The 25,141-nt window shown below is 39.0% G+C and overlaps 1 protein-coding gene across 16 annotated transcripts in view; it reads right to left on the reverse strand.

Moving 5' to 3' along the window:
* Window positions 1-25,141, reverse strand: part of LOC135109832 (uncharacterized) — a 56,933-nt gene that overhangs the window by 4,171 nt on the left and 27,621 nt on the right. For 2 of the 16 annotated variants that reach the window (XM_064021555.1, XM_064021560.1), the window contains 26 exons: window positions 24,726-24,869; window positions 22,774-22,937; window positions 21,979-22,129; window positions 21,674-21,856; window positions 21,378-21,509; window positions 20,988-21,170; window positions 20,662-20,793; window positions 20,297-20,479; window positions 20,047-20,178; window positions 19,625-19,813; window positions 19,165-19,305; window positions 18,731-18,913; window positions 18,412-18,552; window positions 17,997-18,179; window positions 17,042-17,101; window positions 15,237-16,466; window positions 13,665-13,796; window positions 13,204-13,386; window positions 12,954-13,094; window positions 12,557-12,748; window positions 10,738-10,875; window positions 9,870-9,959; window positions 8,442-8,630; window positions 7,959-8,090; window positions 7,551-7,733; window positions 4,219-4,365 (listed from right to left, as the gene is read on the reverse strand). In XM_064021555.1, coding sequence (XP_063877625.1) covers window positions 4,219-4,365; window positions 7,551-7,733; window positions 7,959-8,090; window positions 8,442-8,630; window positions 9,870-9,959; window positions 10,738-10,875; window positions 12,557-12,748; window positions 12,954-13,094; window positions 13,204-13,386; window positions 13,665-13,796; window positions 15,237-16,466; window positions 17,042-17,101; window positions 17,997-18,179; window positions 18,412-18,552; window positions 18,731-18,913; window positions 19,165-19,305; window positions 19,625-19,813; window positions 20,047-20,178; window positions 20,297-20,479; window positions 20,662-20,793; window positions 20,988-21,170; window positions 21,378-21,509; window positions 21,674-21,856; window positions 21,979-22,129; window positions 22,774-22,937; window positions 24,726-24,869 — 5,058 coding nt within the window. Of the gene's footprint in view, window positions 1-1,804; window positions 1,946-2,512; window positions 2,654-3,166; window positions 3,311-4,218; window positions 4,366-7,550; window positions 7,734-7,958; window positions 8,091-8,441; window positions 8,631-9,869; window positions 9,960-10,737; window positions 10,876-12,556; window positions 12,749-12,953; window positions 13,095-13,203; window positions 13,387-13,664; window positions 13,797-15,236; window positions 16,467-17,041; window positions 17,102-17,996; window positions 18,180-18,411; window positions 18,553-18,730; window positions 18,914-19,164; window positions 19,306-19,624; window positions 19,814-20,046; window positions 20,179-20,296; window positions 20,480-20,661; window positions 20,794-20,987; window positions 21,171-21,377; window positions 21,510-21,673; window positions 21,857-21,978; window positions 22,130-22,773; window positions 22,938-24,725; window positions 24,870-25,141 lie in introns of all 16 variants that reach the window. The other 14 variants (XM_064021565.1, XM_064021566.1, XM_064021567.1 and 11 more) reach the window with 12 other exon arrangements.

Here is a 25,141-nt window from a genome sequence, read left to right on the forward strand (position 1 = left end):
TGAACTTAATTGACCTTAAATGGACTACATTGCAAAATAATGTAAAGAGGAAAAATACTTACAATATGCATACAAATGGCTGAACCAGAAGGGTGTCATGGCTTGTCATCAAATTAATCTGAACACACTTGACAGAGTCATGAGCATAAACAGTTACTGTTCCACAACATGCAATGCAGTCTACAGCTAAACAAAATATGCCATCTGTTATTCTCTATAAGAAGGTGAAAAAGTAAATAAAACAGTAAAAAGCATGCAATTTAATTAGATAACAATGTCCTTAAGAAAATTGTTAGTGGTAATGCCCACCACAGACAAGTCCTTCATGCTAAAACAATATTCTATTCGTTAATTATCTATATTGATACACTGTAAGCAAAACTAGCTCTTGCCAAACACTACAACATCTAATATCTGACTGATAAAAGTGTACATACTAAAACTACATGATAATATAACATAAAGAAGAGCAATAATAAAAACAACTATATACAGACAAGAGCTATCCAGTGAATCAACATAAATGCAATGCCATGCTCTCAACAATGTCATGCTCTCACATGCCACACAAACACTTAACAACAACAGATATATATCATGTATATTTCATTCACAATATTCCAAAGAATTTTTAATTAAGGGACCAAGAAATTTCCTGCTCCCTTGGTGGAAGAAATCACCACATCATACGTACAACAAGCAAGAAGTCCTGGGAATATTTTTTATGCAGGGTCTACAGTGCTACAGAAAGGGAATGATAAGGTATTGTGCACAGCATCTAAATAAAAAAGGAAAGGGAAAATAAAAGAAAATAAGCAGGACCAGAAGACATCCAGGTGATCAAAATTTTTTCTAGAGAAAATTAAAAGAACGGAAACAATTCCTCTACTAAGCAATCCACCATCGGTTGCTTCACTTCTGTCAGCTGAGCAACACCAACTCTTGTGCTGGGTGGTACAGTAAACTATCACCAATTGTTGCTAGGACCAAGAAGGCACAATGCTATCCTCTACTGATGGTACAGGCAGGCTGGTGTGAGAAAACAAAGATATGACTGGCTGAGTGCATATCTTTGTCTCTGCTCATTAGAACATCTTGGTTCTGAGAGTTATGTATTTATTTTCAGTGTGCAATCCAACTCACATTTCTGTATTAGTTTTTAGTTAAGGTCTAGCTCTGTCTAAATAAATAATGGGCTTTTTAAGAACTCCAGTTTAACTGATTCAAATCAATATAAAAGTTTTTAGATTCATACATGATTTATCCCAACTATATTCCCAAGTGAACATACTTCCCAATAGTACAGCTGTAGATCTGCACATACTTGGGACTGAACCAGGAATTAATTCTCAAATCCCATAAGGAGAAATTGTTACTGTATGACCAGCAATTTTCACTCCTGCAGGTAATCATTAAGTATTGAGTAAATCCAATCAAGCATGTCTGAGTACTGAGGATGCAATGAAGACTGCCTATGAAATAAACTGAAAGTCCATGAAACCTGTGTTAACTAAACTAAATGCTCCATAACCTGTGCAGATGTATACATACAATCAATCACACATGCACATACACATACACCCCATACATACACACAGAAGGGTGAGTCTAGCATCCCAGAAATGAAAGCACAGTAGCAGGAAGTAGCATATAAGGACTATCTTCCCTGTGGCGACCTGACTGACTAAACCACCATGCCGTTGGTGCCTGGTCATGCCACAAGTCCAGTCTAAGTCTCAGCACACTACCAGGAGGGACTTAGCTCAGTGAGAGGCCATGTGCAGAATGTGACGAAGTTACTTACAGAAGAAAACGGCCATGAATGGAGACTCGTCCAAGAGTCGTTTTAGCATTCTAGTATTTACGGCCTCGATCTCTCCATCCAAATCACGGTTATCATCATCTTTCAGCCACTCCAGCACATTACCCTCGTTCTGCATATCTCCTATGTGGCAAAATGAGTTACCAGTCAAAACAAATATTCTGACATTACTTACACTCCCTCACCAGCCTGTTGTAAAGTGGAACAAAACAGGGGTTTTCTGCTGGTTTTAGCACAGGGTAAGGTCAAAATAATAATGTTTAGTGGCTAGTAAACATAATGTCTAATTCAGCTGTGGAGTAAAATGGGCTGTGGAAAATAAAAATGAAATAAAAAAAAAAAAAAGGAAAACAAAATATGTATTAGCAGGTAAAATTAACAAAATAAAGGCAAAAAAAGTTGAATCCCCATAGTTTACTGGCCAAAATAGAAAGATTCATTGTGGTCTTACACAAAGTGTCTGACACTACTGTCATGCGAATCAACGGACAGACATGCACGCAAGTTCTACAACGATGAGTCAAAGCTGTTTGCTTTTTTATGTACATAAAAGACAGGAAGCACGAAATTGTACAACTGAGAAAAATGCGAAAGCCATCTGAAGTGACTTATTAAAGCGGCTGATGACTGGCAACAACGAGCACATAATTACGTAAAAAAGGTTCGTGTTTATCTTGGGGAAGTACTCACAAAATAAGGCGGCCAAATAGGTTGACTGTGCAACAAGTTGGTCCAGCATTGCAGGATTAACGTGTTCAATTTCATCAACTAACTCACGATTCTCATCATCACTCAACCAATCCAAGAGAAATTTCCCATCCTTTATTTCACCTGAATGAGAAAAATGGGAGGTTGTTGTCAGGAGCGGGAGCAGACCTAGAATGTCATGCTGGGGAGGTTCAAGGTTCACGCAAGAGAAACAAAAGAAAAACGGGGCAAGTTTAAAACAACAATGGGTGCAAATGATACTCTTTAGGTATTGGGAGTCCCAATAACCTACCAAGGGTGCCACAAACTCTTTTACCTGTGGCACATTTCCTTTAATTTTAACAGGACATTGGGAAGGTATGCTTTTGAAAACAAAAGGAAATAGGAGATAACTCAACACATAAACCAGGGTAAAAGCATTACGGTAGGGGCGCCACACAACACCAATTTCATCCAATGTCGCACAGCATGCCGTAAATTTCACCTTGAACTTAACAGTGGACAAAAGTTAGAAATATTTTTTTTTCTATTATTATTTCGAACTACAGTGGAATTCAGAGCGCAGAGGAGTCTAGTTGCCCTAGTGATAATTCAACCAGACTGTGACCACCAATCTAATGACTTTAACTTCCTTACTTATAAACACTGCAGCCACAAAGGGATTGGTCTCGACTAATTTGCTCAACATGTGCTTATTGACCTCCTCGAGTGCCCCCTGTAACTCTCGATTGTCATCATCAACTAGCCATTCGTAGACACTTGATTCCACACTGAGGTCACCTGTGGGGAGTTTGGAAGGGATACAGGCATCACTATTTGCAGAAGAGAATGTGTTACACCATATTCTTCTGCAAAGTTCAGTACTTACACAATTTTGTGATGGGTCACATTCAACAAAGACACTCACAAGACTGACCTCTATCTATGGATACTGAGGAAATTTTTTTAGGAAAATCAGATGACAAAACTGGTACAGCTGAACTGATTTTCCAAGGAATTTTCCTGTGAACCATAAATAAAGCCCAATACTGTGAGACTTCAATAAATGTGGACAGGTGCACAATTGTGTGAATTTTGCATTTCAAGAATATAGCAGCCACTGCAATGAACAGGTAAGTCCCTCAAAATCCCATGACAGGTTCTAGCTGGCTGTCGGCTCCCAACACCAGGCATCAGATGTAAAGTGGATAATATTTTCTCTAAAGTAGTTATCACACGGGCATGCTTGTCAAACAAAGAATTATCTGGGACTCAGCATATCAATGACTGATGTCAATTTGGCAGACAAAATAATATCCTAATCATTAATGTACCAAGCTCACTGAAGCTCAACACAAACATCCATGTGACAACTGCTTGAGTCATTGTATCTGGTAAGTAATGGATTTCTCATGAACAACCTTCACAATAAACTAAAACTCTTTCACATACAAAGGGAGACAGAGCAAAAATAAAATTAAAAGATAGGTACTACGTATTTGACAAAGGATGAGTGGGAATGGGGTACAATCTTTTTAGTCAGAGGATATCAAGGTATTTGCTGAGGGGTACAAGCCGTCACAACAGTCACAACAGACGCTCAAGCTGCTTCACTCTCAGCCACCAATTCCATGATGGTCTTCTCATGTAGCACCACACCACCATTTCCAGAGGCATGTGGTGTGAGCCTCAACCCATACTGCTCTTACTCATGAAAAATGTGGCAACATGGTGACTTGTGGAAATAATCGCATTGAGCATTCTGATATTAACTTCCTCAATGTGACCATCCAACTTAAGGTTATCATCATCAATAAACCACTGGAAGACGTCTCCGCCCACCTCGGCGATATCATCTGAAGGAGCACAGTGTTGTGAGTCACAACAATCTTCAGTTTTGTTTTGTTTTTCTTGTTTTTTTTTTTCATTGTAGCAGACTAGCAATCAGAATGAAATGTGGGTAAATCATCAATTTTGCAAACTAGCAGTTTCATGTAATCAGAAGCCATCCACAGGATACTTTCATGATGCTAATTCACATTAATATGAATAACCCACGACTTAATCAGAAAAGAATGTTTTTTAATTTTTTAAAATAATTCAAAATTACTGTATCAGAAATAAGAAAATAATATCTTGGTTTAAGCAAATCGCTTGGTGACACTGCCACAGTGCATCACTTCTTAATCCTATTCTTTACATCCTCCTAACTTTGAAGGACGTAAATGTTTCAGTTCTACAACATATATGGCTGCAAAAGGATGTTTTCCACTTTTGTACTCTCATTTATGATAATATATCCAGTCAAAACACAGACATGCTGTACTGGTACTAATGGACTTCAGTGATATCTTGCATCACTTCAAGTCAAATTCATCAAGTGTAATGTGTAGCCCAAAACTAATAAGCACTGTGTCACCAACTCTGGGATTTAAATTTTCCACTTGAGGACATATGAATGTGGTACTGTAACTGCCACTGGGCCAATGTTGACATCCATTTGCTTCTAAATCATGCAGCAAACACAACCTGCACTGAACTCAATCCTCAGTTAGCCAGTGTTGGCCATCCCTCTGAGCACCATGCTCTTCACCACAGTATTTAGTAGATACATCCCCTGTACATAAAATTCATCATGAAAGTCACCAGTTTATATCTGTATCAAAGAAGTAAAACTGATCTTTATATTCTTCTCCACAAGAATATCAACATGAAACAGCACTCACTATCAAAATTCTTAAGATTCTTTCTGTGATTGCTCAATTAAAATATTCATTCTTTTCAGCCTCACTTTTTCTTTATGCAGTGATATTCAAGTTAGCTGTTGCTCTCCTAAAGATACTTATTTCACATGGAGAAAACAGGAAACATGAAAAGACAAGATACAATAAAAATACTGGTCACTAATCTCTGAATGTTAACATTACATAAACACAAATTATATGGTTAAACATAGGTTAATAAAGTGAGCCACAATGCTAGTCACTAACCTACCTCTTAGCACTAAGCATGAGTTATGTGGTTAACATTTAATAGAGAAAAGGGTTTAGAAGAAAATGTCAAGTATATTTTGGAGTTTTTTGTAAACCTATTAATACATATAAAAGCTTCATATACAATAGACATGAACAGCAATAAATTCAAGCAAAAATATTAGATGATAAACATGTGATATCTTGCATCGCTTAGCAAGGCCTTAGGTTTGATAACAAATTGGAGAGGATGGAGGTCAGTGTTAGAGGGCCCTGAGGGTAATCAGCCAAGAAATGTATGATGAGTTGTTACTATACTCCCTTTCTCTATTCTACAGTGTTATGTAATCCCATCAGCACACACTTGCTAAATTTTTTCTACATATGCATACTATGTGTAGCAAAAATATTTAAAAACCATTGTTTGTATCAATGTACTCTACCGAGTAAGAGAACTGTGTATTATAAACTATTTTACCACAAAAATAACAAAAATCATTGTCTCTATCAATACACAGGTCAGACTAGGTGCTGGAGAGCCACCCATCAAGACCCATCAAGCTGTATCTCCATTCATGCATTCAAAACTACTCTCCATTCATCCCTGTCAGACACAGCCAATTTTCTTTACTCTTTTCACATCTCTCTTTCACCTGATGCTCTCTTAACATTATCATTCATGCTATTCATGACCATAAACCCCTCACATCACATCTAGTTATCTTCACTAATTGCTCATCTATACTCTCCACATAGTTAAATATTGTAACATCTGCTCTGCTCCATCACCTAACTTCCTTTAAATGACAAATTTTCCTTTTTACTTCCTCATTCATTTTCACATCAATACAAATTACTCAATCCGTGTTCCACAAAGATTTATTCTGCCACTCTCCCTTGTTCTTACAATAATCCATGTCTCAGCTCCAGTAAGTGGCACTACTTCCTCGCTTTCTCTTCACATTCATTCCAAGCTATCTACATTTAATGATCTCCTCACATTTTTCTTTTTCATTAATTCTAAAATTTACCTCCATCCATTATAATGTAAAATAAATCAGTGAAATCATTAAGTGCATAATATAACTTGACCTCTATTTAGGGGTAAGGCTGAGGCTATCACTTCATATTCTTAAAGCTGAAAACAAACAATTTTGCTGTCATTGCTGGAACAAGAAAAGCTTTGCATCCTTAGTAATTAATATGCCTTTGTCATCTTACAATGGACAGCAGCATGAGACAACACAAGGCACTGGAAATATGTAAACTATTATTAGCAGAGCTTCAACAAACATCCAAGCAACAAGACGACTCTTCAGTGTGTGTCTGTAACAAATAACATAGTAAGCTAATTTTTAGACTTCACCATGTGTGTAGAGAATGGTTGGCATGTTACACCAATGTGTGTCTGAAAATGTGGAGATGGTATCAGTCTTCAAAAGAAAAGAAAATGAAGAAGAGTTAGAGTCAGAAAGCAAAGAGGAAATAGTGTCAGTATCAAAAAGATAAGAAAAACAAAGAAAAATTAAAGAAAGAATATTTTGCAAAGGTGAAATTGTAAATCAGAAATTTCTGGTAAGTTATATCAAGAATAATGTCAACTGGAATGTTAAGACAATGTACATTAGCAGGTAGAGAGCTGAAAAATAAAGTATATTGTTTCTGAAGTTTGCTCTATAATGCCTGATATTCCGAAACATTGGTAAACTGAATCAAAGGTAACTATAAAGGGAGTGGCTGGAGATTGATCCCCTACAGAACACCCAAAGTACTGTGTGATGCTATAGAGTTGAACCACAAACTGCCAAACCATAGATGGATGTTGGCTGGCCTTGGCTGTCCCCTGCCACTGAAGCCCACTGGAAACTGTGTGTGTGATCATTTTTACTTAGTTGTTGTATAGAGGACCTAAACTATGATCTTGTGTTCTTGTTTCTGTTTTTATATTTATCTGTTCTGTCTGTGTGCACATACGACACCTGAGAAAATCACTATACTTGCTCAGCAGCCATATCTAACAGAGCCACCCACACCCAAGAATGACAGAGAGACTGGACATCACTACTGACCATCAAAGATGAGAGGGTTGCCATTCCTGAAGTAGATGAGAGCAGGAAGGGTCTTGATGCCATAGCGTTTGGCCAGCTGAGCATCCTGGATCTTCACCATGTGGATACCATAAAGGTCACACTCATCATCAATGTTTTCCAGCTCTGCCAGCACTGTCTCACATGCTCGGCAGTTTGGTTTGTCTGCCAAAAGAGCGAGAGAGAGATTAAACATACCTAAAACTGAAAAATCTAAGATAAGTAAAAAAAATATAATATAATTGATCTATAAACACAAGTAATACACTAAAGAAAAGTTAAGTTATGGCAGCAGCACTGATGGAAAAAAATTACAGGGCAATGTCAGGAACTAACACATCTAACAACACAAAAATTAGTAGATGCTGAGAAATTGATGATGAGACTCACAGAAGAAGACAGCCAGGTACTGAGTGTCCTCTAGCATCACCTCCAGCATGTTCCTGTTCACTGTCTCAATGGTGTCCTCAGTCTTCTGCAGAATGAGCCACTGAAGCACATCCTCTTCTGCCAGGAGGTCCCCTGAAAGAATTTTTTATTCACTTAACCCTTTCATTGTAATTAGCACACCTTCCCAAGTGTTGACATTCAAAGAGGCACATATGTATACTAAAATAATACTATACATTAAAAATCAAGAAATAGATATGTGTTGCATTCCTTGGGGCATATCAATTCAGGTCAATGTCACTTTTGTTTCTCTTGTCTAATCCTACAGACATCTAGATAAGAAATACAATAATACACACAAATACAAGACATCATATATACTATTTTCCCCTGCATGAGTGTGCATTTACAAGCACACTCATTTATCCCAGGTCTTTTCCTTAATGAGCTATAGAGATATCAAAGGAAGATCATGCCTAGTACCTTCATACACAGTGGGGACCTGGTGTTCAAAGTAGAGGAGAGCCGGCACACTGGTCACTCCGTACCTCTCAGCCACCTTGAGGTCTTGTGTCTTGACAAAGCTCACACCAATCCTGTCTGTATCATCATCAATATTTTCTAACTCTTCCAAGACCTGCATGCATATGGCACAGGTCGAGTCATCCTTGTCTGGAAACAGTGTTGGAAGAAATTAGTCCCTAGTCTACCCTCATCATTCTACAGTCTCACTGCTTTTTGGCTTTTTTGGTGTTCAGTACCAATTTTTCAAAGCCACACTACAGTGCACATATTCTTAGACTGAATGAGATAATATTCTTGTAAAATTAAATGTTTAGATGAAAAATTAGTGCACATTTCCAGCTATATTAAGTAATTAAAGTGTCCCTCTCATCTGCATTATGATTTAAGCTTATATACTTGTGCACAGGATGTGGTGACTATGCCTGTACACAAGTAATAAGTAGGTCAACACATCCTCTTCACACAGTCCCACCATCATCCCTGAGCAAGGCAGTGATGGACTGTGTAGCTTTTTTCCAATACTCTACATAAAACAGAAGAGAGGGAAAATGCTTGTAAGATTTCTCTTTTTTTAGACATTCGCTAAGTTAATAGAAATATTTTGTAATAAGCAATGCACAAGGTGTTTGGAACATTAACATACAGTAAGACATTCATTTGACTTGAAGCTTGCAACCTGACATTGGTAAATGTGATGCACACCTCTACACCTCTAAAACATCTATAACTAGTTGTCACAAACAAGAGATAACAACAATGATAACTATATTCACCTGAAATGTTATTCTTTAAAACTTTCCAATCAATTAGTCACCTAAAGGTTACTCTTCATAACTCACCAGACTCCACATCTTGCAATGGTGACTCCAGGAGGTTCAGGTTAATGTTAAAAACTATGGTGGTCTGATTTCAAAGATCAGAGTTGATCTAATATGTCCTCTCTTAGATCAATTCACTAAAAACACTTCTGTTAGGTCCTATTTGTAAACACTGCTTGGACATGGTACCACATAATTAAGGGCTGAACATGCATTCAGACAAGAGAATAATGGTGAGACTGCAATGTGCAGTGTTAGAGAGTAAAATGTTAATGCTGATGCCTGTTCCTCCATGTCGAAAATTACAATCTTTCTACTTCATGTCCTTGTCATCAGATTAGGGAACTTAGATCTGACAGGAGTGCCCACTGTCCAACAATGTCAGTGCACTGTTGACGGCTGGAGAGATCTGAGTTCCCCGGACCAGAAACAAGCGGGAGCGCGCGTCCCTCTGACAAGTGTGGACGTGGATTATATGCGGCGAGTGGTGTGTGTGTACAGAGGTTATGGAAGGAGGGCTTCTAAGGAAGGGAAATAAATGTAGCAAAAGAAAGCCATATTTTATCACTTGTTGATTCAGAAGAGGTTTCGTTTTTCCTTTTCTTCTTCTTCTTTTTCTCTCCTTCTTCACTTGGGTCAGGACAGCCCGATAAGTCATCTTCACAGGAAAGTAGAAATGGCAATGATGGCGGCATGTCAGAATTGAGCATTTTAAGGCTAAAAATATCAGGGAATAATTACCTTGGATGACTGTCTCAAGATACTGTTTCTATTTAATAACAATAGCTACTTAGAGCATGAATGTTTTTGAGAGTTTAGAGCTTTGGTTATAAACATTCAACAAACACAACGTGGGACAGGTAAATATGACACATGATAGACAAACACAGAGCTGGCACTATCATTAGAATATTATCATGCTTACTGGAAAAAAAGATGCCATTTCCATAACAAAAACAACAAAAAATATCACAAAAATCTTGAACATTAAGGTAAATATAAAGTTGTTCCAAAATGAATTATATACACATGACATATCACATTAAAACACCTGATGGGAGAGGAAAGCTAAGGAAATCCTCTCTCGTGCTCCTGCAAAACTATATTTTCAAATGGCATGGTATTATGATCAACACAAATTCTGTCTAAGAACTTAATTTTTTATTACTATCACATAGTATACTCTTTTCTTTCACAATATATGAACAATACTGAAACATCATATACTGTACTTGTTCAAAATCTAAATTGATTTAACTACACCTGTCTACAACTGTCAAAGAAGCAGAAAATAGCTATTTACAACTGAAATTCAGCTTAAGTTAACAACACCTATCTAAAAATTGTCAAAAAAGAATATTTGCAACTGAAACTAAGCTAAATATATCCAGAAGAAACATAAGGCTGCAAAATCAAGGTGAGCAGGGAACACTTACAGAAATACACAGCAATAGCATCAGCGTCTCGGATCACCCGCTGCAGAATCTCCCCATCCATGTCCTCAATGAAGTCTGCTGTTGGGTCCTTCTCAGTGAGCAGCCATGCCAGAAGGTTCTCCTCATTCTTCATGTCACCTGCAGGTAGACTCATGGTGAAGGAAGGACCATAAAGGTGGAAGACTGGAGAGTAATGCTGGAGGTAGGTGGATGAGCAATGAGTAATAATCAAAGCTGAAGTGTAGTGCTGGAGGTGGGTGGATGAGTAATGGTGAGTAGCAGCAGTGATGCTGAGCAGGGAAGCAAAGAATGAGTGATTCAAACACAGAGAATGTAAGGCTGCTGGAGAAACTGAAATATTAAGAATGGAATGGTTACTACTGATGAGAAAGCCATATAAAGCTGATGATACAACAAGCAAGGGAAGCATCAAGAACAAAAGAAATCAGAAAAACATAGATGGCCAAGGAAGTACCATACAATATCAGGAACAAATAAATATACTGTCATGAAGATAAGATAAAAAAAATATTGCATTCAATAAGATATGATAATGATGACAGGAGATAAATTATTTCAGATGTATAGCTATGAAGACATAAGTGTGGAATGAGGACACAGTATGACAAAAGAATGAAAACAATAATGTTATTCTCAATAACACAACGAACAATATTATCTATGAGTAATTACACATACATGAAATATCAACATCCACATTAGTATATACATAATGGGCAGACATTCATGAATTTTATTTCCTTAGCCTACAGATTCATGAAAAGGGACACAATAGAACAGGAATAGAAGTGAATAGGCATATTTAGGATTTTATAATATCCCTTCTAAAGGAAGATTTTAAGGATGACTGACATGCCAACTTTTAAAGGAGAATGACATGCCAACTTTTTAGGGGGGAAGTGACATGCCAGCTTTTAAGGAAGAAGTGACATGCCAGATGTTTAGGGAGGAAGTGACATGCCAACTTTTAATGAAGAAGTGGCATGCCATTAAAGGAATAACAATAATTTAGAAGAGCTACATAGACCTTCCCAGAAATCTATAGTGTCATTCACCAAGCTTCAAACATGCTGACATTCTCAGGATTACAAGAGTGAGGGACAGGTGAGGGGGAAGAGCCAACTGGCACCAACACGGGAGTCTTGGGTGAGGAGGATGGAAAGTGAACGCCAGGACAACCTACCACCTGAGGAGAGCGCCGGCCAGGTAAGCACCGAGGGTAAAAGAATATGTCATTACTGAAATCTTACATTAAATTTAGTTTTATATGCTTTATTGTTTAGTGCTATAAATAATGCATTATGTTACTGAAATAGCACAAAAACTGCTGTGTTACCTTAATAAATCATGTGGTTTGTTTCACTCCATCAAAAGATGTCAATAAATAAAGCTCTTTTCCTTAGGCAAGTAACTGTTACTTGATAATCATATTAAATGTATCAAAACACATTAGTATTCACTAAAGTTGTGTTTATATTGCTGTAATTATGTTAATTCAAACATTATCTATTCCTTTGCTAAGCAAGTTGGTTCCATTTAGTCTGAGAACATCCACCCATGTTTTCAATTTATCCTCAATATTCAGTCTTCTGCATTTCAAACAACTTAAAAAATAAAAGAATACAATAACTACAGATGTTGTGCAGCACCTTCCCTGTCAATTCAGTTAAATTTAGTCTATACTCCTTACATGTAATCTTTGCAGGGTGTTTGCCTTATAAAACAATGCAAAACTTGACATTTCAGCTAAAAACAATTAATCAAGACACAAGCAGCTCCTCTGCCAGTGTGCACATACCAGCGTAGATGATGGGCTCCTCACTACCAGAGCGGTAGAAGACGATGGCAGGCAGTGCATACACACCAACATCCTTTGCCAGCTGAGAGTCATCGATCTTCACAAAGTCAATGCCATTAGCATCAGCTTCATCATCAATGTTCTCCAGCTCAGCCAGCACCTTCTGGCACTGCTTGCATCCCTCCTCTGTGTCTGAAAACCAGTATGAAAAGAAATGTGAATAAATACTGTAAGAGTGAACTAGCCAGGTGTTGCATGGACAAAATAGCACATGATGAACAGATACAAACATCACAAATTCCTGCTGCTGAATGCTCCAAGTACATTCTATAACATAACAAAGCCATTCCATCACACACGCACACTAAGCTTCACCCTGAATGGCAGCAAGACTCACAGAAGAAGACGGCCAAGTAGTCTGTTGTCTGGCGGATCCTCTCAAACATCTTCCTGTTCACCTTCTCAATGGCATCGTTCAGCTCCATATTTTCTGGTGCAGTGAGCCAGTCCAGCACATCCTCCTCATCATACAAGTCACCTGCCACACATCATTGGAGGTTACACATAGTTAAAGGGTTAGTTAAAGACATCATCAGCCTACTATTCCTAAGTTTTCATGGTTTTCATCTCAATAAATCAGTGCTTACCGTCATACTTGATGTGCTTGCCCTTCCTGAAATAGACGAGTCCGGGAGGATTTCTGAAGCCATATTTCTTGGCCATGAGTCTGTCATTCATCTTGACCATCTGGATGCCAAACTCCGCTGCCTCATCATCGATCTTCTCCAGCGTCCTCAGCACCTTTGGGCACTCATCATTCTCCTCGTTGACTGTACAGCAATGTGGTGGTATAACAAGAGAAGCATCAAGTTAATTAGGGATCATCCCTCAGCCCAAATAACATAGCAACAACTTTCACCTCAGCTGTCACTTCACACCTTGGCAACTAGCACTGATGAATCTATACATATAAAACATATACTATATGAAAGATGCACGAAAATAAATGGTGAAAAGTAATCAGACACAGCAATGATTCTTAAGTTTTCTTCTGAACAGACAGAAGTAAGTAATGAGAAAACCAAACATCACATAATCTGAGACTCACAGAAGTAGACGGCAAGGTAGTCTTGGGTGTCTATGAGTGTGTACAGCATCTGCCGGTTGATGTTCTCAATGGTGTCCTCATGTCGCTGCTCAATGAGCCATTCCAGCACCTGCTCCTCTGCCTGGATGTCTCCTGCACGCACACACACACACATAGTCAGTAATGGGGACTCATTGCCTGATAAAATTACTGGCATGCACCTTGCCCACATGCTCTTTGTGTATCAATCTGGTGATTTGATTTCCTGATTTTCTGAGTAATTTTGTGTTGCTGTGTAGAACTTGTGCACATCTCAAATCATAACTAATTTTGATGCATACATCAGTTCTTCTCATGTCACAAACTGAATTTGTATGTTTATGACACCATGCTTTGCTTTCATGTGAGTTTACTTAATTTGACTTCAGATTAGATGTAGTTCACATCCTTATCTATCCCTCAGTGTTCATGTATGTGTTTCTTAGCAATCAGAATCCCAGGACTGGTGTAAACCAGTGCTGCTTCATGGCCAGGACTGCTGTCCTGCATCCATGAAGCAAGAGTCCCACAGACGGCTGAGCACATGCCCGCCAGGTAAACACAACACTTTCAAAGAGGTGAGGAACACTCATGCTCCTGGAGGAGTGCAGCTTCCAGCTTACAAACATGCCCATTGCCACCCACCCACTGCTGCATGCACACACCTTCCACACACACACACACACAGACACACTCAGAGATGTGCGCATGCATGCGCATTATGTGCAGCCATGAGCCATGCTCTTTTGTGTGCACACCCACATACACACAGCCACATCCACACCCATTCACACACACAATGCACAGGTGGGGATTAGGAGCACTAACAACACTGATGTCTAGTGCAGCCATGAAGAGAAATTATCCAAATTCCAAATGCACAATGCACGAATAAGTGAACATATAACCAAACACCAAACATCCATACTAGAATACTTCATTACATCTAGAAACACATGAACAAACAAGCATGAGTACATATAGTAGAGAAAAGTAGAAGAATGGAAATACAGCAGAATATTCACAAGGCTACTTCATGTTAGATTAGATGACACGTTAAACAGTAGAAACAATTAATAATAATACAGAAGACACAAATATATTTGAGTATTTTACATTAATATATATGTATAAAGAATTTTTTTTTTCAAATATCTCTTAAGTGAACTGTTAGTAAGACACCACAGAGAGACTGACAAGTAATGAGTTTTGTTGAGTGAAGTAGGTGAAGTTTACAAGGCTGCCTTTCATTTACACCTCACAGAAAAGGTTGTCTTACAAAGAGAAACACAAAATGGAAGTATCTTTTCTCATAATCTGCTGAGGAGTCAATGAAGAAATTTGTTAGGCCAAGTGACAGAATGAGATCTACAGGAGGGAGTGTTCTAATGTTTCCGTTCCTGGGGAGGGTCACTGGGTTACCACCAATGAGGAAGTAAAGAGAGCAGAGAACATAGTTACATTAAAAAAGAGACAAGAAAAACATGACAACCAGGCAGTGTGCATCAATAATCACTCGGTCAGCCTGTCTGACTGACTTAGCATTCTCTTCACCTTCATGCTTTTCCTTTCCAGTCATATTCTCGGCTTCATCTTTCACTGCAACTTGGGACTGGCCACTTTTGATTTGTTCAGCCAAAAATGCCTTACGAAGTTTATGAATTGTTGCCTTATTATGTGCCTTGGCTTTCTTCTTGCCCTTTTTAGCACTACCCTTTTCTTTTTTGCTATCTTCACTTTTGACTTCCTTATCACTACCATCCTCATCTTGTCCTTTACTTTCACTTTCTTCAACACCAGCTGATTGGATTTTTGGGTCTGAATAGTTTTCCTCTTTATCAATTACCTTTATCACATAGACTTCTTCTTCTACATCTGCCTCAGTGTCTATAATCTTGCCATCACCATCTACTGTCAATTCAGATTCACCTTCATCTTCGTCATCAACCAGTTCTTCATTAGTGACGTCTTCAATTATGACACTAACATCCACCTCACAATGTAGACAAGTAATACTATCTTCTCCCTTATCTTCAACAGCAACAGCAACATCATCATCATCTTCCTCACTATTGTCATCTAATTCCTCGGCACTCTCATCAGTTTCTGCTTCCTCCTCATCTGCATTTTCCGCTGTTACAATATCTACATCATTTTCTTCTTGTTCATCATCTTCCTCCACCTCATCTTCATCATCATCAGCTTTTTTATCAGCAACTTCTTCACTCTCATCATCAGTGTCTTCATCTTCAACATTAGTGGCATCATCTTTATCACTAACATCATCTACTTCTGCATTCTCATCAATGTCATCATCACTGCCATTTTCAGTGTTATTTTCTTTATCTTCATCATCTGTATCATTATCTTCACTTTCTTCATCATCTACAGCATTGTCATCAGTGCTATCGTCTTCCTCATCTATAGCATCATCTTCAGAAATGCCATCTTCCTGAATATCATTGTCACTTTCATTGCCACCATCTTCACTAGCAATTTCTTCAATACTAATGTTATTAGTGTCATAACTTTCATCTTCATTATCAATTTGTCCAGCACTAGTGTCATCTTCAGTATCAGAATCTTCATCATCTTCAGTATTATTATCATCACCACCATCATCATAAGTCATCGCACCACCAGTGTCAGTATCATTCTGTTCGTCCTCATCCACACCAGCACCATCACTCGCACCTTCACTCTCACCACCACCCTCACCTGCCTGCACCTGCCCACGCCCTAGCAGTCTGGAGGTTATAGCCACCACTGAGGTGTCTGTAAGGCCTGGAAGCGTTTTATCCATGTTTTAAAATGCAGTGTGATTTTTATAACTTACCATGCATCTTAACATGCAAAACTGTGACCTATTTTTTTTTTCTTTTTCTTCTTAACTTACTAAAGTATATTACACAGAGATTTGCATTTCTCATGCAGCCATTGGCAGCTAATGAGATTGGAATTTTCTTGAGATCTTAGACAGCTAAATCCTCTTCAGTGAGCATATGAAATTTTCAATTTTGCACATGCAAAGCCAGCATGAAGAATAAGGTAATGTTTTGTTTTTTTCAAACTATGTATGCTGTCAATTTCAGTGCTTACATTACTTAATGGAACTACATCTAATTTGCTGAATAACTTTAAAACATATTCTTCAGAGACTCGTTCACTGAGAAGATAATCTCTTATAAGTGTCAAAAAAATCAAAGCATTTTACTTCATTCAGAAAACACTCTTCACACCACCACACATGACCACTGCCTAGCCTAGCCCATCCACCAAACACCAGCATGTTGCCTTATTCTTATTTTAATAAGTTACTATTAAGACACAAGACAAAATACAACACAAAAAGGACATACTCTGCTTACGTGTATGTGCAACAAGCCAAGACAAGACTTCTCGACCCCTTGCGATGTCACCTGGGGAATGCAACAGATGTGGCCAGGCATGAGGAGAAGGGAACATTTAGGGAGGTGTAGAGCCCCACGTCAGAGGTCAGCAGGGGAGCAGAGGTCAGGGTCAGGTAAGGAGCACTCAGTTAAAATTTTTATTTTTGACTTAAGCCATCTGCTTAAGTTTTATCTCCCTCAAGGCAAACATATTATGACCACAAAACATCCATCAGATAAATTTTGAGATTTCTACTAATGATTCAATCCTGATGGATATTCTGAGATCATAAATAATATGAAGACATAAAACAAACACAACAAATACTGGACTTGGCATCCACAGCAACGTTCTAGGTTCAATCTGAAATATTATTGCATCTATCAAAAAAAAAAACTACTTTTATAAAGAATGTAAGAAAAATTATATTCAGCCTCCTCAGCATTAGAGATGAGAAGCAAACTAAAGAGCTGTGTTATCCTGTGTACAGCAAACCCTCAAACCAAAGTAAAGACAAGGAGACTGTTGCTCTGCTATCACTACCATCAATGATGCACAATACTTTTACACAATGATTATCTTTTTTAAGTGACCGGTTTTCAAATTAACATTTTATTCTTGAATTTAATTGACATGACAAGCATGCTCTTGGATCCTTCTAGTTTTTAATATTTAAAGAAATTATTTAATGATAAATTTTTATCACTACAAATACTAATTAGTTTTTGGAAGGAATGGCACACACACCCACATAGCAACAAGATCATATTCACCACTATTACAGGGACCACTATTAATCTGGAGATATTAAGAGGAAACCAGGAATATTTTTAGAGCATTAGTTAAATAACCAAGTAAATGATTAATAGAGTGGTATTCCAAATGTTGTTCCTCGCTGCCACACTCTTCACGCACAACACCTACCGTCATAGATGCTCGGCACACCGCCCTCAAAGTACACCAGAGCCGGGAGGTGGCTGATGCCCAGGTCCTCTGCCACATCCACATCATTGGTCTTCACGAACTGAATGCCAACTTCATCCGTCTCGTCATCAATTGTCTCAAGCTCTGCCAAGACTGTCTCGCATGTTGGGCAGTTGTCGTCGTCTGAAAAGATTTTCATGCTGCAAACTTTTCACTCTTTTCTGGATATTTATTGAACCTTTATAAATTTAACACCTCTTACTGCTTTAACTTGATGGTATAACACTGATTTGCACCCCACACTAACAACAATTTTTCTGACAAAAGAATGAACTCATACACTCCTTTTCCAAAAAAGCCAAGAACTATTCATCTAGTCCCCCCTTCCCTCGCATGGCACTCCTCCCTCACTCACAGAAGTACACCACAAGGTACTCAAAGGTGTCCACAAGGGTCTGCAGCATCTTCCCATCCACTTCTTCAATAATGGAGGCCGGTCCTTTGTCCTTGTTGTCTATGAGCCACTCCAGCAGACCATCTTCATCAAACATGTCCCCTGCAGAGGACACAAAACACAATAACCATATAAAGTCCTTAAGTTTTGTAATCTAGAGACTTCACTGTACACTATTCAAATGACCTTACATATATAAATACAAAATTCCAGCTCTATATAATCATTAACTGCAGTGTAACAAAATAATGAGTTTGAAAATGGTGCATCTGTTACTCACCTTCATAGATCTGAGGGAATCTGTGCCTAAAGTAGACAAGGGCAGGCATGCTGGCAATGTCATATTCCTGGGCAATTCCTTCATCAGAGATCTTCACAAAATCAATTCCAATGTCATCACAATCATCATCAATGTTTTCCAGTTCAATGAGAATCTTCTTGCTCTTCATGTCATCTTCATCATCTGATTGTGGAGGGATGTATTATAATTATATCTTAATTCTTTGTTGCCTTACAAATAATTCCTTTAGTTCATTAAAGACATAGAAAACACAGAGAAATTACGTATACGGCAATACCTACTGAATGGATATATATACATAAGTAAATGCAGCCATAAAACACTTCTTTTTAGTACATATATTATGTGGGCACCATAATAAGTATATAGGAGAAAGCAGTGTTCCCTTCCCATCACATCCTTCCCACACTCACAGAAGAACACAGCAACATTATCTGAGATGTTGAGGATCCTCTCCAACATGCGCTGGTTCACCTCCTCAATCTGGTTGGGGATCTGCAGGGTGTCCTCTGATGTCACCCATTTCAGCACGGCTTCCTCATTGCTGATGTCACCTGCAATTTAAGACAGACTAACTCAAGTGGTGCATTTTTATATGAGTATGTACTGTGACCAAAATATTAATTACATAGAATGAGGCCTGAAAACTTACTGCCACTCTTGTTCAAAACTAGATACACTTTTCAAGAATCCTGGGTAGAATAATTACAAAATCCATTTCATTTAATATATACATACAGAATTAAATATTGTATCAATCTATTCCTACACAGTATATTTGAACTCCTTACTAGGCCTACACACATCACCTTACATCATAACTCTAGTCTTATCACCTCCATCAGTCATACAGACATTGCACTTCCCACTCACCCTTGTACACCACTGGTTCCCCATTCCTGAAGAGCACCAGAGCAGGCAGGTTCTTGATGCCATACTCATTAGCCAAGCCGGTCTCTTCAGTGGTGACAAAGTGCATCCCGTGGTCGTCTGTGTCATCATCAATGTTTTCCAGTTCGTCCAGGATCTTGTCGCACTTCTGGCCTTCCTCACACTTTCCACCTGATGAGATAAGAGATAAAGGAAATCTGGTACTCATTCACAATAAATAGGTCTGAATTTATATATATTCCATAACACTTCAATGAAAGCTAGGTTTATCAAATAGAGAATATTTATTACTAAATATATCTCTGACATTTTGCAAATGCAAAATTCACAAACACTGAAATGGTAGATATAAAGATAAGCATCATTAAGTGAATTATCAACAAAGACAGCAGGATGATACTCACTGAAGTACACAACAACATATTCAAAGTTGGCAATGAGGTCATCCAGGATCTCATCTGTCACCTCCTCTATTGTGTCTGTGGTCTTCTGCTCCATCAGCCATGCCAAGACCTCCTGTTCATTTGAGAGATCACCTGTGGAGAGACAGGGGAGATTTAGAACATTCAACATAGGTGATCACTATGCTGCAGGATGGAAGCAGCTAATCTATTACTACACAGCCATCTCTTTCTATCATTCCAAGGATCTTGCCTTCATAAATGCTGGGTATCCTGTTCTCAAAATAGACAAGGGTTGGGAGTTCGTCGATGCCATATTCTTTAGCTTCAGCATCATTGTCAATCTTGACAAAGGGGACACCTGCTTGCTCACAGTCATCGTCAATGTTCTCCAGTTCAGCCAGCACCTCATGGTCCTCAGCATCTTCCTTGTCATCTGTAGCCATTGTGAGATGTTATGCCAGAGAAACAGTACTTATGAGTAAAATTATATCTGAGCTTCAGAGAATTTTGCAATATTCTGAACAGTTACCACTTCTTTCTTTTCTTTATAATAATGTCAAGTAAGAAAAGTTAGAGAAAGCCTTCACATACTAGAGACAGAGTTTAAGTACTCACAGAAGAGCACTGCCAAGAAGGGCTCATTGGCGATGAGTTTGCCAAGCATCTCATCCGTGACATCAGCAATCTCCTCATGGTCAACATGGTGGAACAGCCAGTACAACACCTCTTCCTCCTTCATCAGGTCACCTGCCACACACACACACACACACACACACATTCAATGTTTTTTTTTTTTTTTACTCTAAAATGAGACAATGAACTAACAGCTTTTACAATAACCATAGACACTAATCAATAGGAGACATGTGGATATTTCTAACCTTAAATTTCATCTCATTCCATTACTGATGTATGCACAGCAGCCTTCTTGAAAGACTCACCTTCAAATATGTAGGGGATCTCACTTTCAAAATACACCAGTGTAGGGATGGTGTCAATACCGTACTCAATGGCTTCTGCATAGTTATCAATCTTGACAAAATAAACTCCTCGGCCATCACACTCATCATCAATGTTCTCCAGCTCGGCAAGGACCTTCCTGCTGCGCCTGCTGTCCTTATCATCTGAGGAAAGCAAAAAATTAGTATGTTGATGTTCATTACAAACAGGCAAGAAGCATTAGAGGTTCCTGACAGTACGTGGTCTTCTTTAAAAAAAATCTAGAAGATAACCAAAATAACTAGCATTACTGTGACTTAATAAAAAAGAATAGTTTTTAAAGACATACATCAGGTCATGAAGTGAGAGGTAAAGCAGTGTGGGGCACTCACAGAAGAGCACAGCCAGGTGCTCAGTGCGTCCTATGAGACGGTCCAGCATCTCATCTGTCACCTCTTCAATCTCATCCTCCTCCACCTGATGCACCAGCCAGTCCAGGACCTCCTCCTCCGTAAGCAAGTTTCCTACAAGTAATATCATTTCATTCAATCAACTTAGCACAAAAATGTCATACAAATGTGTTAAAACTCCTGTACACTTATTAGATATATGTAATCTCTCAAGTGTGATAGAACAATAAACCAACATCACTGGGGAAAATAAAAGTTCTGCGTTTCTTGCCCCTCACCTGAGTACACAGAGGGAACGCCTTTCTCAAAGTACACTAGTGTGGGCAGGGTGTCAATGCCGTATTCTTTTGCTTCATCATCGTTGTCAATCTTGACAAAGGAGATCCCCTTGGCATCACACTCATCATCAATGTTCTCCAGCTCTGCCACCACCATTTGGGATTCCTGGCTATCCTCATCATCTGTGATCAAGGTCGATCAAGATTAACACATCATAAGGAATTATTTACATAAAATTATTCAACTGAAAAAAAAGAGAAAATAAGGATACAGATAAGGAAAATACAGTCTTCCTTCCACTCACAGAAAAGAACAGCAAGGTGGTTGGCCTCCTTGATGAGCTTGTCCAGCATCTCATCAGTGACGTCTTCAATCTCATCACTGTGCAGCTGCTCAATCAGCCAGGCCAGCACCTCCTCCTCGTTGTGAAGGTCTCCATCATAGAGGGAAGGAATCTGGAGGTGCACATGACGATGAGAGGATGGTAGAGGAAATTACAAAACTGTAACTACTAGCTTGTACACAGTGATGTGTATACTAAACACTGCCTCTGAAAAAAAATAAATAAATAAATAAATACGTGAAAAAAAATGTATCTAAATAGTTGTCAACATAATAACAAAGAAAATAATTTACAATGCTGCAACTCCAAGTATGTTGTTTCATGTACTTATTCACTTGGATTAAAGTAAATAATCTGAAAACAAATCTATCAATATGACTACAAATAAGAGAAAGCAATACCTAGGTTACATCTTTCAAACCACTGTAGAGAACTAAAAATACTGCATTTTTTTTTTTTCCTCTCTAATCTCAAGTTCTCAACCTCCAAATACAGCATCTTTCAAGACCTTCACCCATCAGCTAGCGCGTCATGACAAGCCAGCACTGCACGTCACTGATTCACCGCCTGCATAGACACCTGTGGAAACAGTGGTATGACACTGACAGGAATGGCTTGGTGGTGACACTGCCACTTCCACGGCGGCCTTGTGTGTTGGTGATGATGCACATGTTACTGTGACACTGCGGTGGCTGACGGATCCCCGGAGTGACATAATGACACTCACAATGGTCCTCAAGCTCTCCTCACCCTTACCTCCTTCTCGAAGTAGACGAGACAGGGCATGTCCTCGATGCCGTACTCCCTGGCAGCCACGTCGTCGGCGATCTTGACGATGTGGATTCCTTGGGCATCCAGGTCGTCATCAATGTTCTCCAGCTCCTGCAGGATGACGCCATCATCGCTCTCATCCCTGTCGTCTGTGGGAGGAAGACAAAGGCGATGTCATGACGCCACTCCTCACTGTCATCAGAACGTCATTTTGAACTCGGACACTCCCTTGTCACTCGTGGCCTATATAAAGCCATGCCAACCCTAGAGTGATACTTCTAAAAATACTCGATGTTTACGGACCTGCCCAGACATCAACCCATATGTGTTCTCTTTTGATATAATTACATCGAGCAAGCGATGAACTGGCACTGACCAACTCAACTCAACATCCAACATACGGAGTGATACGTATATCCTGCTGAGAAAAGTGATAAAAACTCAACCTTATTCCAAAAAAATCAGATCTGAGAATAGACTTTAAAAGAAGCATTGCATCAGACCTCACCGCTGTCTCATCCCACGCGTATTCCATGTTCAAATCATAGAAATCTTGCTAAAATATATAGGTATAAATTGAAGGACTCGCAGATTGGGACGGATAAAGTGATTATCAAGAGCTTGTTGTCGTAGTTATATGCACACTGCTAGGTCATGGAAGGATGCCAGGGTCACAACTTTCTGTAAACTTTGACGTCACGTGGCTATGGTGAAAGCTGATACTCTGCCACTAAACACGCACTGCTTCTCCAATACACTGTTGTTCGTTAGCGGTGCAGAGATCCACCGTCAAAGAGCAGTACAGTTCAGTGGCCAGACATGTATCGAAAGCTTGCCAAAAGATAAGGGTGTTCCCAATGTAATAATAACTAACAACGTGGAAGGCGGAAACACTTCTAAAATGTAAAATGCCGTGAGCTTCCTGGCATTTTACAGCGAATCAGATAATTAATCACCAGGTAGTATGAGACCATTACACCAAGACAGCCGTCAGGGAAAAACGAGAGGCCCTGTCTTCCTTGTCAGCCGTAGCAATGTGTTGGTTGAAAAAAAAAAAAAGTAAAAATAGCATAGACATGTAGGCCAGCGGTCATTTACAGTCTGAAAGGGAACACACTTACCACTGTTTGGGAACTAATTTGTTGTTATACTGAAAATTCTGATTCCACAAAGTTTGGTCACCTGCATACATATGATTGCACTGCGGTATGGAAATGTCAAATAAATTCAAATTACATATAGGTTACCTTTACTTTCAATATTATTCACTCATCAACAGGGCGGTGACGTGTATTTCATGTGTTCCGAAATCAATTTTACAGTTATTTTATTTTCCAATATGAAACGTTTTCATTGTGGTGATCCATATTCAATACTGTACGGCCAGGCAGCCCACCAGCCCACCAGCCCACCTACCCATCAACACACTGCCCTACACACACCGCCTGTCCAATGTAAACCACATTTTTTTTCCTCTCTCTCTCTCTCTCTCTCTCTCTCTCTCTCTCTCTCTCTCTCTCTCTCTCTCTCTCTCTCTCTCTCTCTCTTCCTCCATCCAATCACACAAATATATTTTCTGTCAAAGAAAAATAATAACATAAAAACGTGGCCACGCTTTGATTTTTTTTCAACGTCAAAATTAATGCATTAATTACCGCGCACACACACACACACACACACACACACACACACACACACACGGATTCCCCTACACCCACAAACAGCTTTTATCTACTATTATTACTACTACTACTACTACTACTACTACTACCACCACCACCACTACTACTACTCACATACACCAACACACACACACACACACACAAAATGATCTCCACACCCACATATGGCTTTTACTTACCACAACCACCACCACCACCACCACTACAACTACTACCACCACCACTACTACTACTACTACTACTACCACTACTCACAGAAGACGACAGCCAGGTGATCCAGGGAGTCGATGAGAGTGTTGAGCAGACCCAGAGTGACGTCATCAATTACATCATCATCGTCCCCAGTGTTCTTGTTTTCCACCAGCCACTCCAGCACCTTGTCCTCATTCATTAGATCGCCTAGGGAGGAAGAGGAGGAGGAGGAAGAGGAGGAGGAGAAATTGATATCTTGTGTATCAAATTGGCTTAAATGTAACTGGAAATATCATGTTACGAAATTATAAATATTATGATTCGTTACGAAGTTTGTACACACACACACACACACACACACACACACACACACAGGATTTTTTTATTTTTAATTTTACCTCCATGTTTTCCACTTTTCCTCTCTTTTTAGTGTTCTTTTCTTTTCACGTTCTCCACTTTTTTCTTCTCTCCATAATTTT

The sequence above is a fragment of the Scylla paramamosain genome, chromosome 19, assembly GCF_035594125.1.
Source record: "Scylla paramamosain isolate STU-SP2022 chromosome 19, ASM3559412v1, whole genome shotgun sequence".
In the NCBI taxonomy this organism is placed as follows: domain Eukaryota; kingdom Metazoa; phylum Arthropoda; class Malacostraca; order Decapoda; family Portunidae; genus Scylla; species Scylla paramamosain.